The 20,589-nt window shown below is 48.6% G+C and overlaps 1 protein-coding gene across 1 annotated transcript; it reads left to right on the top strand.

The window, feature by feature from the left end:
* The first annotated feature begins 368 nt into the window (after positions 1–368).
* Positions 369–19,199, top strand: ZC3HC1 (zinc finger C3HC-type containing 1). The gene is made up of 10 exons (XM_060689351.2): positions 369–879; positions 2,452–2,563; positions 3,922–4,072; positions 6,357–6,440; positions 6,616–6,743; positions 9,941–10,116; positions 12,200–12,419; positions 13,027–13,239; positions 15,858–16,058; positions 17,888–19,199. Exons 1-10 carry the CDS (start codon positions 704–706, stop codon positions 17,954–17,956), a joined length of 1,530 nt encoding a protein of 509 aa, XP_060545334.2. The 5' UTR covers positions 369–703; the 3' UTR covers positions 17,957–19,199.
* Positions 19,200–20,589: the final 1,390 nt, after the last annotated feature.

The following is a 20,589-nucleotide window of genomic DNA, read 5'->3' as shown; positions in this document are numbered from 1 at the left end:
AGGAGACTTTTTTTCAGTCTATAGCCCCCCTCCTCATTTCCAGCCCCAGGCATCGTTTTGTAAGGGGGCAGAAAAGGAGACTTTTTTTCAATCTATAGCCCCCCTCCTCATATCCAGACCCAGGCATCGTTTTGCATGGGGGCAGAAAAGGAGACTTTTTTTCAATCTATAGCCCCCGCTCCTCATTTCCAGACCCAAGCATTGTTTTGTAAGGGGGCAGAAAAGGAGACTTTTTTTCAATCTATAGCCCCCCCTCCTCATTTCCAGCCCCAGCCATTGTTTTGTAAGGGGGCAGGAGACTTTTTTTCAGTCTGTAGCCCCCCTCCTCATTTCCAGCCCCAGGCATTGTTTTGTAAGGGGACAGAAAAGGAGACTTTTTTTCAGTCTATAGCCCCCCTCCTCATTTCCAGACCCAGGCATTGTTTTGTAAGGGGGCAGAAAAGGAGACGTTTTTTCAATCTATAGCCCCCCCTCCTCATGTCCAGCCCCAGGCATTGTTTTGTAAGGGGGCAGAAAAGGAGAGGATTTTTCAATTTATAGCCCCCCCCTCCTATTTCCCGCCCCGCCCGAGGCATTGTTTTGTAACGGGCCAGTCAAGGACGTCTGAATCAAGCCGTTGAGCCAGGTAGGAACGAAGATTCCCCGGAACTTCCGCTTCCGGTCTTCGGTTGGCTGGGGGAACGCTTTCTAAGGACGGACCAAGATGGCGGCGCCCAGCCCCGCGGCGGTTGCTGCTGCTGCTGCTGCTGCTGTTGCCCCGGACAACGAGAGCGGCGCCCTGGCGACCCCCAAGCCGAAGTCCCCGGCCATCACGCCGCAGAAGGTGCGGGAGCTGATCGACGAAGGGATCGCCCCGGAGGAAGCCGGGCAGCAGGACAAGTGAGCGCGGAAGGACGGAGAGATCCCCCCCACCCCACCCCCGACTCCCACCGCCCAATGGCTTCGTCCCAGGCGGATGGGGAGGAGAGGCGGGTTGTGGGCCTGGGAGGTCGGGGGGGGGACGGGATTGGGTGAGGGGAAGGGGTTGGGGGGTTGATGGGGACGCCGTGGACCATTGTTTTCATTGGGGTTCAATTAGAGTAGGGGTCCCCAAACTTGGGCCGCTTGAAGGCTGGTGGACTATGCTGGCTGGAGAATTCTGGGAATTGAAGTCCACCAGCCTTCAAGCGGCCCAAGTTTGAAGACCTCTGAATTAGAAGGACGGCTTGGGAAAGTGCTGGGATAGAACCCAGGTGACGGTGAGTTCTAGTATTGGCTTAAGGTAGGAAAGGTGGCTGGGTGAGTTTGGGCCAATCGCCAGGAGACGGTGAGTTCTAGTCCCACCTTAGACATGAAAGAAGCTGGGTGAGTTTGGGCCAATCACCAGGAGACGGGGAGTTCTAGTCCCGCCTTAGGCATGAAAGCAAGCTGGGTGACTTTGGGCCAATCACCAGGAGACGGTAAGTTCTAGTCCCACCTTAGGCAATACAGAGGGGACTTTGGACCAAACATCAGGAGACAGTGAGTTCTAGTATTGACTTAAGACAGGAAAGCCAGCTGGGTGAATTTGGGCCAATCACCAGGAAACAGGGAGTTCTAGTCCTGCTTTAGGCATGAAAGAGGCTGGGTGAGTTTGGGCCAATCACCAGGGAACAGTGAGTTCTAGTCTTGCCTTAGGTATGAAAGCTGCCTGGGTGAGTTTGGGCCAATCACCAGGAGACAGGGAGTTCTAGTCCTGCCTTAGGTATGAAAGCTGGCTGGGTGACTAGGGGCCAATCACCAGGAGACGGGGAGTTCTAGTCCTGCCTTAGGCATGAAAGAGGCTGGGTGACTTTGGGCCAATCACCAGGGAACAGTGAGTTCTAGTCTTGCCTTAGGTATGAAAGCTGCCTGGGTGAGTTTGGGCCAATCACCAGGAGACAGGGAGTTCTAGTCCCACCTTAGCATGAAAGAGGCTGGGTGACTTTGGGCCAATCACCAGGAGCTGGTGAGTTCTAGTATTGTCTTAAGACAGGAAAGCTGGCTGGATGAATTTGGGCCAGTCACCAGGAGACAGTGAGTTCTAGTCCCGCCTTAAGCATGAAAGCTGACTGGGTGACTTTGGGCCAATCACCAGAGGACAGTGAGTTCTAGTCCCACCTTAGGTATGAAAGCCAGCTGGGTGTCTTTGAGTCAGTCACCAGGAGACTGTGAGTTCTAGTTCTGCCTTAGCCATGAAAGCCTAAGAACTAGGACGAAGCAGCCTTTCATTTGGGGAGTTTCCATTCCAATTCTGCCCTGAGCAGGGGGTCAGACTGAATGGCCTCCAAGGTCCAAGCCCAATTCAAAAATTCCATCACTGTATTCCTCTACCACAGGTTAATTTTACACACTTTTAGGGGTCCCTGAAAGAAGGAGGTGGGAGAGAAACTACTACTTCTCGCTCTTGTGAATTGAAAATCATTTCTCTGAATCCTCTCGCTTGCGTTTCAGAAAAGATGCCTCTGTCTTCGGTGAGGTGGCCAATGGATCTCCCCAGACCAACGAGCCGCATTTTGAATCCACTAGCAAAGATGCTTTCTACAGCCGAGTCGAAACATTCACCATATCCTTTGAGTCCCAATTATTCTAGAGCTGCTTCCTTTTGGCGGGAGGGGTGTTGCCTAGAGGAAACAAAATATACAGGTAGTCCTCGACTTATGACCACATTGGAGCCCCAGATTTCTGTTGCTAAGCGAGACGGTTAAGTGAGTTTTGCCCCATTTTACGTCCGTTCTGGCCACAGTGGTTAAATGAATCACTGAAGTTGTTAAATAAGTCACGTGGTTGTTAAGTGAATGTGGATTCCCCATTGACCTTGCTGGTCAGAAGTTCGCAAAAGAGGATACAGGACCCCAGGACACTGCTACCGTCATAAATATGAGTCAGTTGTTAAGCTGTCTGAATTTTGATCACGTGACGGTGGAGCTGCTGCAACAGTCATGTGAAAATCAGTCACCAGTTACTTTTTTCAGTGCCATTGTAACTTCGAACAGTCACTAAATGAATGGTTTTAAGTCAAGGACTACCTGCATTTAAAGTGGGAGGTGCTATTCCCAATAAAAAGTGGTTTTTCTCAATTGTTTCTCTTCCCCTTCCAGCTAGGAGCTGTCCAGATACAGGTAGTCCTCAACATACGATCACAATTGAGCCCAAAATGTATGTCGTTAAGTGAGAAATCTGTTAAGTCAGTTTTGCTTCATTTTATGACTTTCCTTGCCCCATCTGCTAAGGGAAACCACTGCAGTGAATCCGGTTTCCCCATTGACTTGGCTTGTCAGAATGTCGCAAAAGGGGAATCACATGACCCCAGGACACTGCGACCGTCATAAATGTGAGCCGGTTCTTAAAATATAGAAATAAACTATTAAAAAAATAAATGTGAGTCAGTAGCATCCGAATGTATATTGCGTGGCCCTGGGGCACAGTGATTTTAAGTGTGAAAAATGGCCCTCTGTCATTTTCTTTCAGCGATATTGTAACTGAACTTTGAGCGGTCACGAAATGAACTGTCGTAAGTCGAGGACTGCCTGTATTGAGAGCTGGGAGGATTGGGTAATATTTCATGCTGGCCTATAGAAGTTGATAGGAAGGCCAGATTTTTCATAACACCCCCCCCTCCCCCAAATCTCGAGTGGCTTTCCTTTTTTTTTTTTTTTAATTTGATTTATATGCCGCCCTTCTCCGGAGACTCAGGGCGGCTTACAGTGCGTTAAGCAATAGCCTTCATCCTTTTGTATATTTATACAAAGTCAGCTTATTGCCCCCACAAACTGGGTCCTCAATTTACCTACCTTAGAAAGGATGGAAGGCTGAGTCAACCTTGAGCCTGGTGAGATTCGATCTTACTTTAATTGCAGACAGCTGGTGTTAAATTACAGTGCTTAATCTGTTGAGCTATCCAGGCTCCTTAACGCCAAACACTCCCTCAAGTGGGCAGGCAAACCCCACGAGCTGTCGCCCCTGATCTGCGCCAAGTACGGATGGACCAACGTGGAGTGCGACATGTTGAAATGCTCCAGCTGCCAAGCGTACCTCTGCGCCAGTCTGCAGCTGGCGTTCGACTTCAGCAAATGTAAGTCTGTTGCGGGGCCCAGACTCTTAACATCTGGAAGGCCAATGGAAACGGGATTTGTTGGTTGGCAGGTTTGCAAAATGAATTGCCCATCTTGGCACGCGGTAACTCTGGATGGGGCGTTTTGCACCACCTTGTGATTGTGACTTCACAGATGGGGCGTTTTGTTTTAGAGATTAAAAGAGACTTTTAATCTCTTTTAGGGACACCCCCCCCAGACCACATCTGGCCCTTTGGCTGTTGTCATGGCCCCCTCAGAGCCTGGTTCGGAGGAGGATAACAGATTATTGGAACGGACCTTAGAGGTCATCTAGTCCAACCCCCCGCTCAAGCAGGAGACCCTACACCATTTCTGACAAATGGCAGTCCAATCTTTGCTTGAAAGTCTCCAGTGATGAAACTCCCACAACTTTCGAAGGCAACTTCTGTTCCATTGGTGGATTGTTCTCACTGTCAGAAAATTCCTCCTTATTTCCAGGTTGAATCTCTCCTTATTCAGTTTCCATCCATTATTCCTTGTCTGGCCTTCAGGTGATTTGGAAAATAGCTTGACCCCCTTCCTCCTCTCTGTGGCAGCCCCTCAAATATTGGAAGATGCTCTCCTGTCTCCCCTGGTCCTGCTCTTCACTAGACTAGCCAGGCCCAGTTTCTGCAACCGTTCATCGTATGTTTTAGCCTCCAGTCCCCTCATCCTCTTGGTTGCTCTTCTCTGCACTTTTTCTAAAGTCTCAACATCTTTTTTTAATAGTATGGGGACCAAAACTGCATGCAGTACTCTAGGTGTGGTCTTACTAAGGCTTTATAGAGTGGTATTAGTACTTCATTTGATCTTGATTATATCCCTCTGTTAATGCAGTTGAGGATTGCGTTGGCTTTTTTAGCTGCCGCTCCACACAGCTGGCTCATATTTAGCTGACTCCAAGATCCCTCTCACAGTCACTGCTATTAAGCCTGGTTTCCCCCAGTTTATATGTGTCCTTTTGGTTTTTCTTAGCTAGAAGTTGGGAGTTGGAACTGGGACTGTCCAACAGGGAAGGTACACCAGGGGGCTGAGGACGATGCTGTCCCAGGACCCTCGGGCATTGGGGGAGAGCTGCCTGCTTGCACCAACACAGAGGAGGATCTGCTGACTAACAACACCACTGCTGGTCAGCAGCCGATCCTCCTCTGTGTCTGTGATGGGTCATGGAACGTCTCCAAGAAAAGCCCCAAGCTCAGAGCATTAAGGACCCTACAACCATCCTCCTCCCCCCTACTCCTTCTAGCACTGATGATGTTATCTAGCTTGGTAATGAAACATCTCCAAGAAAAGCCCCAAGCTCAGAGCATTAAGGACCCTACAACCATCCTCCTCCCCCCTACTCCTTCTAGCACTGATGATGTTATCTAGCTTGGTAATGAAACATCTCCAAGAAAAGCACCAAGCTCAGAGCATTAAGGACCTGTTCTGTCCCCAACCCCACACACACACACCAACAGACGTTCAAGAGTTAAAGACCAAACCAGCCGGCAAAATCCTTTTCCTTATGATAATGGAACTTGGCAACAACCTAGTGGCTGCCTGCCAAGAGTTTATTACTTACGAAGAGGAGAGATAACTTCTCCCCGCTTCTGGTACATCAAAGGAAACAGCTCAATAATTACAGAGTCAGTCAAGTCCAGAGATAATCCAGCAAAGTCTATAACAAAAGTCCGGCAATGGAAGCTTTCAGCTTTGTTCGTCACAAGGTTTGACTGGCCACCACGCTCCCTTTTATACCCTGTGGGGTGTAGTCCAGTGACTCAGCCTAATCTCGGGCACGCCTTTTCTTCTGTTGCACGCACTTATCTCTGCGACGCTGGCATGGATCCAGCCAAGACTCATTACCCTCATCACTGTCCATCTGTGGCTGCGTGGACGTGCTTGGCCCCAGCCCTATCTCTTGCCCTTCGGCGGACACCGAAGGCATTGCCAGAGAGGAGGGTCTTGGAGAGGGATCCCCTTCACTCTCGGAGTCCTCTCCTGCCGATGACACAGGCTCAGGTAACGGAGCCACAACAGGACCCTACAACCCTCCTCCTCCTCCTCCTCAAACCCCACACCCTTCTAGCATTGATTAAACATCTTTTTAAAAAAACCCACCAAGCCTAGAGAGCCCCAAGGTCCGTGAATTACAAATATTTGCTTGATTAATTGCCGGACGAGATGTTACTGTGACTTGGTTTAGAGACATCTTTAAAAATGTTCTGCCTTGTGCCGGTCGGATTGTGATTCTGCTGTTCATCAGGCATCTTTGCATCCTAGATAAGGAGAGGTGTCTGGAGCTGCAGAAGGCCTTGCTGGGAGCTCACGAAAAGTTCTGCTTCTGGCCAGACAGTCCTTGCCCAGGTAAGAAAGGAGAAAGGAACCGCAAGGTTGGGTCACACCTGGACACGAGGTCTTCCAGGTGTGTAGGCTGACTCCACCATTTTCTGGGGGGCATTCTCACTTAGCCACAGAAAATGTCAGGCTCCATTGTGGTCGTAAGTCGAGGAAAACCTCTCGTTTGCTTCTTTCGGACCAGATCGGTTTTCGGTGCTGCTGGTGGAGGAACCCCGGGCTCTTTTCAGCGACTTCCTGGAACGCTTCCAAAATCTGTGCCAGCTGCAGCTCCAGCTGCCCTCCCTGAAGCCAGACAGCCTCAAAAATGTGGTAAGCTCCTGGGGATGAGATAAGGTAAAAAGATAAGGTAACTTTTATTGTCATTTTTTACTTTGAGCAGACTGGCACACATTGAAAATGAAATTCTATTAGCCTGCTCTCAAAAGAAGGATATATATATCTACCTATACACATACATAACACACATGTATCCACATGCTACACACACATGTATGTGTGCATATGCATGTATGTATATGTACATATGTATGAGGTAAAGTTTCCCCTTGCACATACGTGCTAGTCGTTCCTGACTCTAGGGGGCGGTGCTCATCTCCGTTTCAAAGCCGAAGAGCCAGCGCTGTCCGAAGACGTCTCCGTGGTCATGTGGCCGGCATGACTCAACGCCAAAGGCGCACGGAACGCTGTTCCCTTCCCACCAAAGGTGGTCCCTATTTTTCTACTTGCATTTTTTTTATGTGCTTTCGAACTGCTAAGTTGGCAGAAGCTGGGACAAGTCACGGGAGCTCACCCCGTTATGCGGTGCTCGGGATTCGAACCGCTGAACTGCTGACCTTTCGATCAACAAGCTTAGTGTCTTAGCCACGGAGCCACCGTGTCCCTTTATACATATATATGTGTGTGTGTGTGTATATACATATGTATACACATACACAAATATTTGTTTTTCTTTCTTTTTCGTAGCTTTATGTGTCTTTCTCTTTAACCTTTTGCTGCCATTCTAGTCTCCCAACAGGCAGCCAATCTGGGCAACTGAATGGAGCTAGCAGAGTGTTTTAATATGCATACCCATATACACACACACATGTATATACATATTTTTACATATGTATGTGTGTATGTATGTGTATGTATGTATGTATATGTGTGTGTGTGAGTGTATATACATATACATACATACATACATACATATACACACATATGTATATATACATACTGTATTTTTCAGAGTATAAGACACACCTTAGTTTTTGGGGAGGAAAATAAGAACAAAGCTGATTGGCAGGTGGATCGGCCTCCCGGAATACCCCCAATCAGGTGTCCCCAGAGATGAATTTTAGCAACAGGTTTTGTTGGTTGTGAACTCTGTGCCTTGCTTTCTTTTTGCTTTTTTTTCTGCCTCTGAAACTGGAAAACTTTTTTTCCTGCCTCTGAAAGCCTCCGAAACAGCTTCAGAAAAAAAGCCTCTGAAGCTCTGTTTGGAGGCTTTTTTTCTGAAGCTGTTTGGGGGCTTTTTTTTTCTGAAGCTTTGTTTCTGATGCTTTTTTCAGCCTCTGAAACCTCCGTTTGAGAAGCTGGGCAGGGCTACATTCGGAGTATAAAACGCACCCAGATTTTCACCCTCTTTGACTTTTAATGTTTGTATTATCTGTATTTTATCTTGGCTGTTCACCGCCCTGAGTCCCCTGGGAGTAGGGCGGTATAGAAATTTGATAAATAAAAATAAATAAAAATAAAATAAAAAGGTGCATATGTGTGTGTATACACACGTGCACACACAAACACACATATATCCTCCTTTTGAGAGCAGGTAATAAAATTTTTAATGTGTGCCAGGGTGCTCCCAGTAAAAAAATGACAATAAAGGTTATCTATCTTACCTATTTTATCTTATCTTTGCCTACGCCTGTACATAATATATACATGTTTATATATGTATCCCAGTCCCTTAATCAATCATCCTGTCCAGAAAGGTGACGGGAAGGGAGTTTCCAGCATCCCATTCAAGGGCCTGATCTATCTGGGGACAATAAACTAACCACAGCCACAAGAGTGAGCATACAGGTAGTCCTTGGTTTACGACCGTTCACTTAGTGACCGTTCAAAGTCCCGACAGACCTCCCTGGGGGTGATTTTCCACCCAGATTCCATGTTTCAACAGTCCCTGTCCATTGCCCCCTCCCCTTGCGATCATGTGACCATTCTTTGAGCATTTAGCATCTGGGCCAAATTTACCTTTTGCCGCATCCGGTCGTCACCTGATCACATTTTAGGACAGTTTTGCACACACATCCTCCCAAAAAAATGGTATTTAGTTCTGGTTTCCACTTAAAAGAAAATGCCCTTTGGGGGAAACGGATTCATTTTGTGACCGTGGCCTTTGCTTCATGACCAGATTGGGCCGGTGGACGCGACTGAATATTTTGCGATCCTCATGAGTTATGACGGTTGTAACGTGAGGACTATATTATGCGTTAAGTGAGCTGATGTTGGGTTTAAAGATTTATGGAAGATGCTGCCCTGGGATTTTTGCTCTACTGAGTTTTGGAGGGTTTTTTAATAGTTTTATTGGTTTTTTTTTTTGGATACTTCCGTGATCAACTCGGAGTTACATCTGTGAGATAGGCAGCTCTATAAATTTAAGGAAGAAATAAAATACAGGCAGTCCTCGACTTACGACCACAACGGAGCCCAACGTTTCTGTCGTTCAGTGAGGCGTTTGTTAAGCGAGTTTTGCCTCATTTTTACGACTTTTCATGCCACCGTTGTTAAGTGAATCGCTGCAGTTGATATCAGTAGCCTGGTTGTTAAGTGAATCCGGCTTTCCCCCCTTGACTCGGCTGTCAGAAGGTCGCAGAAGGGGATCGTGTAGCCCCCGGGAACAATCCCACCGTCGTAACTATGAACCAGTTGTCTAGCATCTGAATTTTGACCCCACCATCCTGAGGAGGCTTCCAAAGTCATAACTATGTAAAACGGTCAGAAGTTACATTTTTGACTTTTAAAAAGTCACTAACCGAACTGTTGTAAGTTGAGGACTATCTGTATTTCCAAACCCTCTTTGGAACATCAAAGTGGTGACAGAACATTCTGGATTTCTCCAGAATGTTTCATTCCCGGAACAGCAGGTTGGGCATGAGTGGTGCAGTGTGGCCTAGAGGTGGAGCTCTCGCCTCACAATCAGGAGGCTGTGAGTTCGATCCTAGGTAGAGGCAGATATTTCTCTCTCTGGGCACCATGAGAATATATCTACTGAACAAAACTCCTCATTGGTGACAGGAAGGGCATCCGGCCAGTAAATACTCACCTCCATTCAGTTGCCCAGACTCCACCCCGATGCAAGGGATTACGGGGTCACTAAAAGACAAAAACAACAACAACAGCAGGTTGGGCATCTCTCTTAGCCTTGAAACTTCTGGAAAGTTCTGGAAATCGTGTTCGCCTACCAAGAAGAGGCCATTTTGGGGGGGAGATTGAGAGATTGATTTAGTCTGTTTGCTTCTCAGTCCCTGACGGAAGAGAAGGTCAGCTTCCTCTTGCAGTTGATCGAGGAGGAGGAAGAGGAAGAGGAGCAGGAGAGCTGCAAAACCGAAGGCGAGAAGACGTCAGCCAAGCAGCCTTCCGACCTCCTTCAAGTCCACATCACAGCTTCCATCCTGGCCCTTTGCGGCTGGTCCGGCAGGTAAGTGGAAAATTAGAATCGGGAAAAAGAAAATTCCAATTTTTTTGTGTGTGTGTGTGCCCCAAAATATCCTTTATTTTTAACCTCTGGCAAAAAAAACAACAACCCTCCGACGGAAACTGGATTCGTCATCATCTTTTAATGATCCCATAATCCCTTGCATTGGGGTGGAGTCTGGGCAACCCGAATGGAGCCGAGTGTTTACTGGCCGGTTGCCTTTCCTGTCACCAGTGCCGAGTTTTTTTCGGCAGATCTATTCTCACGGTGCCCAGAGAGAGAAATATCTGCCTCTACCTAGGATCGAACTCGCAGCCGCCTGGTTGTGAGGCGGGAGCTCCACCTCTAGGCCACACTGCACCACTCCACCTGCGGAAAACGGATTGATTTTATCATTTATTTATTATTTAGAAATTTTACATTGCCGCCTGCTCGCCCACGGCAACTCAAGGAGATGAAAGCACAATATAAGAGAAAAAAAATAAAAATAATAAAATAAGAATGGAGACAACATACATTCACACCACGATTCTCTTTAACGCCTGGCAGATTTGCGTTAGGGCCACCGTCTTCGCTTAACGACCACCACGAAACAGGTGGTAAAATTGGGGGGGGATGTCACATGATGAACCCACTTAAGGATCATCACAACTTAACAACTCTACAATTCCGGGCTCAGTCGTGGTGTAACAAAGTATACCAGTGTTTGAAAAATGTACACAATACAGTTAGTTCTCGACTTACAAACAGTTCGTTTAGTGACCGTTTGAAGTTACAACGGCACTGAAAAAAGGGACTTGGGATCCCTTTTTTCACACTTGCGACCATTGGTCACGTGATCGAAATTCAAAAGCTTGGCAACTGGCATGTACTTAAGACGGTTACAGTGTCCCAGAGTCAAAGCCATCCCCTTTTGCAGACCTTCTGATGAGCCGAGTCGATGGGGAAACTAGATTCGCTTAACAACTGGGTTACTATGCAAGTGCAAGTGCTTCGCTTAACGACGGCAGCAAGGAAGGTTGTCAAATGGGCCAGCACTCCCCGAACAGCTGTCTTGCATAGCAACCGAACATGTTGGGCTAAGCCCGTGATGGCGAACCTATGGCACGCGTGCCCAAAGTGGCACGTGAAGCCATGTTGCCCAGCACGCACGGCCTTGCCTGTTTGTGTTTCTGGCACGCATGCCCGCTCGACGATCAGTTGTTCTTCGCCCGTGCGGCAGCACTGAAAACTGCTGTGTGCATGCACACCAGCCAGCTGACTGTTGGGTGCACATGCATGCCAGAACCAGGAAGTTTGGCTTTTCCAGAACGCGATCCCTTCATGCATACAGCAGTGCCGAAAACCGGCCTGTGCATGCCGCCAGCCAGCTGATCGTCAGGCGCGCATGCACAGTAGAACCTGGAAGTTCGGCTTTTCCGGAGCATGATCCCTTCGCGCATGTGACAATGCCGAAAACCGGCCTGTACATGCCTCCAGCCAGCTGATTGTCAGGCGCGCATGCACAGTAGAAACCGGAAGTTCGGCTTTTCCGGAGCATGATCCCTTCATGCAGGCAGCAATGCCGAAAACCAGTCTGTGCATGCCGCCAGCCAGCTGATCATCGGGCACACATGCACAATAGGACCTGGAAGTTCGGCTTTTCCGGAGCACGATCCCTTCGCGCACGCGGCAATGCCGAAAACCGGCCTGTGCATGCCGCCGGCCAGCTGATCATCAGGCATGCATGCACAGTAGAAACCGGAAGTTCGGCTTTTCCGGAGCACGATCCCTTTGCGCACCCGGCAATGCCGAAAACCGGCCTGTGCATGCCGCTGGCCAGCTGATCATCGGGCATGCATGCACAGTAGAACCCGGAAGTTCGGCTTTTCCGGCGTGTGGCCCCCAACGAGTGCGCGCACGACATTTCCATGTGACCTTTTCGGTGCTCAGTGCCGAAAAGGTTCACCATCACTGGGCTAAGCTGTGGTTGTAAGTCGAGTTCTTACTGTGACGTAGGTGGTATTTAAATTGTGCTTTGCGTGAAGCGGATTGGCTTTGGACCCTCAGTTAATTTTGGGGGGGCGGGGTTTTATCTTTTTCCTAGACCTCCCTCTGGATCCGTCCATCTCCCCTTGATCAGCTGCTGCCGTTGCATAAGGAAAGTGGGGCTGTGGAGTTTTCACCAAATGGAGTCGACGGAGACCGAGCTGGAGAACCCCTCCAACGTTGCCCTTGCGGCCGAGAAACCCTCCCTGGGGCCCACCTCCCCACGACGCATGATCACCCGGAGTCAGGATAACAGTGTCCCTCTGGGCTCGGAGCAGGTAACGTTTGAAGCTGGAGGAAGGGTCAATTTTTGAGGAAAGATCCTGAGGTGCGGAGCCTCGATTCTTGAAGTCTATGGAGATCCTCAGTCTTTCAGGTCAGGGTTATCCCAAAGGTTTCTAAGTAGAGCAAAGGCACATGGGCTCTTTGCAGGAAAGCAACGTTGTTAATTCTGTTCCCAGTCGGCATCTCTGTTTGATTCTGGACTCCGTGGGGCTTTGCCAAGTAGGTGTTTTGGCAGCATGTCAAGGGAGATAAAGGTTGGTGATTATGCCGAAGGACTTTTTTGCAACTAATTGGGACTCAGCTGTGAATGAACGTAATTCACAGCTGTTGCAATAAGAGGTTTTTGGGACTACTCCTGTGTTTTAATGATTCAGGAAGCCTAGGTCACAACACCAGGTAACTTCACTCCTCCTCTCTCCGACCCCCTGTGGGAATGACCTTGGTTCCCAGGAGAAAGTATTTTGTTTTGGCTACAAAACCCCATCTATCTGAATTTCCCGCTCCCTTATCCCCCAGCTCCAATTGGTAACGCTGAAGCCTCAAAAGGGCCTCGGTCGGGCCAGTTTCAGGGTTGACACTGTCATCTTCCTTTTCCTGCAGCGTGAGAAGAGTCCGTCCCCAGTGATCAGCCGCACGCGGGGCGGGGACAGCTTCAGTGAGCGCCCCGAGGCCGAAGCAGCCAGCCCCACCACCCGGAGCCGGCCTGTGACTCGCAGCATGGGCCACGGGGAAGTCTGCGGCCTGGGGGCCGAAGTGCCGTCCAGCCCCCACCGGAGAGCCAAGCGGCCACGCCTGTACTCCTCCAGCAGTTCGGTGAGTGTGCCTAATTCTTTCACTTATTTATTTGTATCCCACTTTCGTTACTTTTATAAACAACTCGAGGTGGCACATATATCGAATCCGCTTTCTTCTTCCTCTTTTCCCCACAACAACAATCCTGCTGGGGTGGGTTGGGGTGATAGAGTGGGAGGGACAAGTCACTCAGCTGGATTTCATAGTTAAGGTGGGACTAGAACTCCCCTTCTCCCGGTGATTGGCCCAAGCTCACTCAACTGGATTTCATAGTTAAGGTGGGACTAGAACTCCCCTTCTCCCAGTGATTGGCCCAAACTTACTCAGCTGGATTTCATAGTTAAGGCGGGACTAGAACTCCCCTTCTCCCGGTGATTGGCCCAAGCTCACTCAACTGGATTTCATAGTTAAGGTGGGACTAGAACTCCCCTTCTCCCAGTGATTGGCCCAAACTCACTCAGCTGGATTTCATAGTTAAGGCGGGACTAGAACTCCCCTTCTCCCAGTGATTGGCCCAAGGTAACTCAACTGATTTTCATAGTTAAGGCGGGACTAGAACTCCCCTTCTCCCGGTGATTGGCCCAAGGTCACTCATCTGGATTTCATAGTTAAGGTGGGACTAGAACTCCCCTTGTCCCGGTGATTGGCCCAAGCTCACTCAACTGGTTTTCATAGTTAAGGCGGGACTAGAACTCCCCTTCTCCCGGTGATTGGCCCAAGGTCACTCAACTGGTTTTCAGGGTTAAGGCGGGACTAGAACTCCCCTTCTCCCAGTGATTGGCCCAAGCTCACTCAACTGGATTTCATAGTTAAGGTGGGACTAGAACTCCCCTTCTCCCGGTGATTGGCCCAAGCTCACTCAACTGGTTTTCAGGGTTAAGGCGGGACTAGAACTCCCCTTCTCCCAGTGATTGGCCCAAGTTCACTCAACTGGTTTTCATAGTTAAGGTGGGACTAGAACTCCCCTTCTCCCGGTGATTGGCCCAAGCTCACTCAACTGGATTTCATAGTTAAGGCGGGACTAGAACTCACCTTCTCCCGGTGATTTGCCCAAGCTCACTCAACTGGTTTTCATAGTTAAGGCGGGACTAGAACTCACCTGGTGATAGAGCCAGGAACACTCGGCTTTCATGCCTAAGGCGGGTCTCGAGCTGATGAGACCATGACCATGGCAAGTCCCTTTTTTCAGTGCCGTTGTAACTTTGAACTGTCACTAAATGAAGGGTTGTAAGTTGAGGATTACCTGTAGGAAAGCCGTCCATAAAGACTGGAATCGAAGCCTCAGCTCTTCTAAAGGAGGAGGAAGAAACTCAAGATAGCCTCACCTTGATTCTCTTTGGTATAAGAGGGGACGGCAGGAAACGTTAGCGGCTCAAGCTCCTCTTTTTATGCCCCCAAAGCCTAAGCTCCTCGTAAAGTATGTTTCCTGGCCTGACCTACCTCCAAAGGCTAAAGATCTAATACAGGATTCTCCAAACTTGGCCACTTTAAGACTTGTGGACTTCAACTCCCAGGATTCCCCAGCCAGCATGGATAATTGTAACTTTGGACATTCACAAAACGGACGGTCATAAGTCCAGGACTACCTGTAATTAAGACAAGTTAAAAAAAAAATCGCAAAAAAATTCCTACTGTGCAACAAAATGGGAAATTCCTAGAATGATACAGGGAGATAATCTGGAGAGCTTTCTAAAACATGGGAAAAAAGGGGAAAGGGAAAAAAAATAGAACGGGTGGAAGAAATGGATGTAGAAGAAGATAACTGGGGAATGAGTCACTCGTTCATCGAAACGGGTGCTACCGGATTCCTGATGGACTAGGTCACCCTGGAGATCCAGGTGAGCCAGTGGGGTGATTCAGCCAAAAGACAAATAAGATTTAGGGATTACGAAGAAGAACGTAAAGCATCAGATATCACCAAAATCGGCAGTCCCGTTCTGTTTCACCTGGTCAGATCTCACTTGGAGTTCCATGTCCAGTCTCTGGACACCTTAATCTAAACAGGGTGTGAACAAACTGGAGCACATCCAGAGAAGATCCACCAAGATGGTTCCAGGTTCTATCAAGCAAGGTGAAAAGAGGACCTTAGTCTGCAGAAGAGAAGATGGAGGAGAGATAGGATGATACGGTCTTCAGTAGCAATCAACATCTCACCCATATGGTCCTAACTGGTCAGTAGCTCCATCAGGTTGTTCCCATCAGATGCCTACAGTAGGCTTTGGACTTCAACCCCCAGAATTCTCAGCCAATTAGAAGTTGAAGTCCCAAGACAAGGATGTCAGTTTGAGGAAAGCTAGGTAGATACCTTCTCGTTCATCTCCTGTTCCATTTTTCTTCACTACGTCTTAGATCGAAAGCTTGGTCAGGTCCATCCAAGAACTAGTGGTCCCATTAAAGATCATTTCTGGAGCCTTGAATGGAATATATGAACATCTGAATCTACTTAGCTTAGGTCAGGGGTCTCCAAACTTGGCCACTTTTTAAGTCTTGTGGCCTTCAACGCAGCACGGCTGGATGAGGAATTCTGGGAGTTGAAGCCCACAAGTCTTAAAAGTGGCTACTATTGGAGACCTCTGGCTTAGGTGAAGTTGAGTTCATTCCTTACCCGACTTAATCTGGTTGGTTTTCTCCCCGAACAGGATTCATCGACCCGGGTTTTCTTTGACCCCCTGGCCCAGCACCGTGACTGGTGCCCATGGATCAACGAAGTGAAGGAAGCAACTGGGCTTGGGACCAAAGGGGACTCCTCGGAGGAGAAGGCAGACCGTGGCTGGCAAGTGGTCCTGAAAGTTCTCCAGGCTTCCAAGCAGTCGGAAAAGCCAGCCCATCTGGAGTCGGAGGTGAGTAGGACCACCAGTGGTCCTCTACTTGGCCTACAGCAGCAGTCTGGCCTACACCAGACGTTGGCAACTTTGAGACTTATGGACTTCAATTCCCAGAATTCCCCCAGTCTAACTCCGCCCCCCCAGTTTCTGCCACGCCTACAGATCCATATTGTAAAATTGCAAACCCTCTTCGCAGTTCCAACTAGCCCCAACCCTAGTCCAGTTTAACTTCTACATTCAGACAAGTCCACACATCTTCAAGAGGTCAAGGTTGAAAAACACCGGACCAGAAGACAAAGTTTGTCCTACTCCTTCTGATCCAACTCTGGGAGGTACATCAAGAATTGGTTAGATGCCGCCTTTTGCAGATGCCAGTCACAAAGTTGGATCAGAAGGATTTGGATGACATTTCTCAACATGTCTTGGTCTCTTGAAGACATGTGGACGTCAATTCCCAGAATTCCTCACCCAGCTCTTGCCTAAGGTGGGACTAGAACTCACCATCTCCTAGTCATTGGCCCAAAGTCACCCAGCCAGATTTCATCCCTAAGGCGAGACTAGAACTCATCACCTCCTGGTGATTGGCCCATAGTCACTCACTCATCTTTTATGTCTAAGATGGGACTACAACTCGCCATCTTCTAGTGATTGGCCCAAAGTCACCCAGCTGGCTTTCATGCCTAAAGTAGGACTAGAACTCACCATCTCCTGGTGGTTTTCGCTGAAAAGCGTCCAGCCAGGTTTCATTCCTAAGGTGGAACTAGAACTCCCCGTCTCCTGGTGATTGGGTCAAAGTCACCCAGCTGGCTTTCATTCCTAAAGTGGGAATAGAACTTATAGTCTCCTGGTCATTGGCCCAAAGTCACCCAGCCAGTTTTCATGCCTAAGGTGGAACTAGAACTCCCCGTCTTCTGGTGATTGGCCCAAAGTCACCCGGTCATCTTTCATGCCTAAGACAACTAGAACTCATAGCCTCCCAGTTTCTAGCCTGCTGCCTTCACCACTAGACCAAACCAGTTCTCTCTTAGCTTTTCTTTTCAAAGTCACCCAGCTGGCTTTCATGCCTAAGGCAGGACTAGAATTCACAATCTCCTGGTCATTGGCCCAAAGTCACCCATGCCTAAGGTGGAACTAAAACTCCCCGTCTCCTGGTGATTGGCCCTAAGTCACCCAGCCAGTTTTCATGCCTAAAGTGGAACTAAAACTCCCCGTCTCCTGGTGATTGGCCCTAAGTCACCCAGCCAGTTTTCATGCCTAAGGTGGAACTAGAACTCCCTGTCTCCTGGTGATTGGCCCAAAGTCACCCAGCCAGTTTTCATGCCTAAGGTGGAACTAGAACTCCCCGTCTCCTGGTGATTGGCCCAAAGTCACCCAGCCAGTTTTCATGCCTAAGGTGGAACTAGAACTCCCTGTCTCCTGGTGATTGGCCCTAAGTCACCCAGCCAGTTTTCATGCCTAAGGTGGAACTAGAACTCCCCGTCTCCTGGTGATTGGCCCAAAGTCACCCAGTCATCTCTCATGCCTAAAACAGAACTAGAACTCATAGCCTCCCAGTTTCTAGCCTGCTGCCTTCACCACTAAACCAAACAAGTTCTCTCTTAGCTTTTCTTTTCAAAGTCACCCAGCTGGCTTTCATGCCTAAGGCAGGACTAGAATTCATAATCTCCTGGTCATTGGCCCAAAGTCACCCAGCCAGTTTTCATGTCTAGGGCGGAACCAGAACTCCCCGCCTCCCAGTTTCTCTAGCCCGCTGCTAGACCAAACGGCTTCTCTCTTAGCCTTTCTTTGCCATCCATGTCACTCCACTTTCTCAGTCGTCCCTCTCCATCTCCTCCCCGCTGCAGAGTCTCTCGACCAAATCCCGCAAAGTCTTCCAGATTTTCCGCCAGTGGGAAGCCGCCTGCTCCTCCTGAAGACAGCGTCGGGGCGGTGCAGAGTCGGCTCCGCGGAACACTACCCGTACGGTTAGCCGGAGGGACGTCACATAGGAGAAGAGACCCAGGGAGAAGCGATTACACACCACCTCCCCATGTCCAGTCTCACCTTCTCCCCCATCCTCGGACAGAAGCGTCGGGCAGTCGCCCCTCTCCCACCGAAGAAGATGCCTTCCCAAAAAAAAAAATCTTCCTGCCCCCTTCGGAGGTGGGCAGGGACCCCTGAGCATTTCTACAACTCTTGTGCTGGTTCCCAGTTGCCTGGCGACCTCTTGCAGCTGAACCCAGAGAAATTCCCAGTTTAAAACTGAGCTCGATCCGTTCGGCAACAAGGTGGAGAAGATCCCTTCCCCACGCGACGTCTTGGGTTCATCCTCCGAGTTGCATTTGGGTCTTCCTTGCTCCTGCTCCTCTGCAAAGGAGGAATTTGTTGAGGGGGGAGGACCTGATTTGACATTCTCGGCACCAGCACAAATATCGGCCCCTGGCACTCCACCAGGGCCCGACACCACCACCCCCCCCCCCCCCGTTACGTGCTCCGCGTGAAAATCCGTTGACTCCCCAGGGTTCAAATTGAATCCAAACTTGGCCTGTTTGGAGCAACTAGGATGGAAGTGGGACACTGGTTGACTTCTTATTTTTAGATGGAGAAGAGAAAGGCCTCCCAGAATTCCCTCTGACGACATTCACATCAAAAAAATTAATGAATTAATGAATTAATTCCCCATTCTGTCATTCGAAACGTCAAAAATCGCCTTTCCTCTGGAGACAGGTGGGAAAAATCGGGGAGAGCTTGCCTCAAAGTCAGGGGTGTCCAACGTTGTCAACTTTTAAGACGGGTGGACTTTCAACTCCCAGAATTCCCTAGACAGCTATGCAGTTTGGACTTCAATTCCCAGAATTCCTTAGCCACCCGTGCAGGATGAACTTCAACTCCCAGAATTCCCCCAGGCAGATAGGCCAGCTGGGGAATTGTGGGAGTTGAAGTCCGCCAGCTTTAAAAGTTGACAAAGCTGGACACTCCTGCCTTAAATACTAAGTTGTGTATGTTGGCAACCGCCTAAAACACCAGAGGTCGTAGATACACCGGCGAGAGCCGTATCGCAGCTGGACAACAAGTCCGTTTCTTGCATAGCTGGAACCCTTTATTAAGAAAAACCCACATTCTAACATTTTGTGCGGTTTGTGTATAAAATAAATAACAGAATCTGGGCCTATTTAATTTGCGCTTTGTGATGTGTGTCTCACTTTTCTCACGGGAGTTGTGGGGCAGGCTAGGCAGAGAGAGGGGCTTCACAAAGTCATCCCGTGTCTGAAGATAGATTTGAATCCGGATCTCCCTAGACTTAATCCAGCATTTTCGGCACCGTGCCACTGTCTCATGCCAGGGTAGAAATTATGAAGAAAGCAATAGAAACCAAAATTAAACGTTTCGCTTCTCATCCAAGAAGCTTCTTCGGTTCAGATCAAAACCTTTCCCGAAAGGCAACTGGACTTTCTCATTTTTTTTTCTTTGAAGACGTTTCGCTCCTCATCCAAGAAGCTTCTTCGGTTCTGATCAAAACTTTTCCCAAAAGGCAACTGGACTTTCTCTCTTTTTTTTCTCTTTGAAAACATTTCTCTCCTTGTCCAAGAAGCTTCTTCGGCTCTGATCAAAACCTTTCCCAAAAGGCAACTGGACTTTCTCTTTTTTTTTTTCTTTGAAAACATTTCACTCCTTGTCCAAGAAGCTTCTTCGGTTCAGATCAAAACTTTTCCCAAAAGGCAACTGGACTTTCTCTTTTTTTTTTTCTTTGAAAACGTTTAGCTCCTCATCCAAGGAGCTTCTGATCAGAACCAAAGAAGCTTCTTGGCCAAGGAGCGAAACATTTTCAAAGACAAAAACCCGAGAAATCCCAATTGTCTTTTGGAAAAAGCACCTTTGGATCACCTGGGGGCCGTTTGCCAGGTGAGTCGCAGGATGAGACATTCAGGAGGGAGGCTCCCTCGGCCGGAAAGGGAATCAAAACAACATAACATCCAGGCCACTCACTCCTTGCTTCGTCGCCAGAGGACAATTTTTCACGGCGTGATAATGAGACACACCTTGGCACAGGAATCCCGACACGTGGAACATTTCCCTAAGAGCGTTTCATGTCAGCCGCAACCCCGGAAGTCCGACGGATTAGCACCAGGCAGCCTGGCAGCCTCAGCCCACGCAGCTTTGGCACTTTGCCAGGCATCACGGGACGCCCACTGAGGAAACTGAGTCAGGAGGAGGTTACAGATGCCCCGAAAGGGGAATCACCTGAGCTGGAGATGAACCGGGGTTCAAGCATGCCAAAGTTTGGGAAAGACATCATGGGAAGAATCTCAAAAACCGGGAGGTTCTTCGCGAATCCGACTCAAAAAATTGCATCCTTTAGTTTTATAGATATTGTATGTGTTTGTTTTTATCAGCGAGAATAAAATGCAATACAGAAAAATCTGCATAACAACAAAAGAAAAAAAAATTGTGTACAAAAAAAAAGGGAGGGGAAGTCTCAAATATTAAATAAATCTAACATTAAACATAAAGAGTCCATCCCAGCTGGATGCTGATAAAAATATAGAAAAACCTTGATAAATTTTCC

Source organism: Pantherophis guttatus, chromosome 7 (assembly GCF_059756535.1).
Source record: "Pantherophis guttatus breed Tessera chromosome 7, ASM5975653v1, whole genome shotgun sequence".
NCBI lineage: Eukaryota > Metazoa > Chordata > Lepidosauria > Squamata > Colubridae > Pantherophis > Pantherophis guttatus.
Note: the sequence above shows the minus strand (reverse complement) of the source record. Positions and strands in the feature narration are given on the sequence as shown.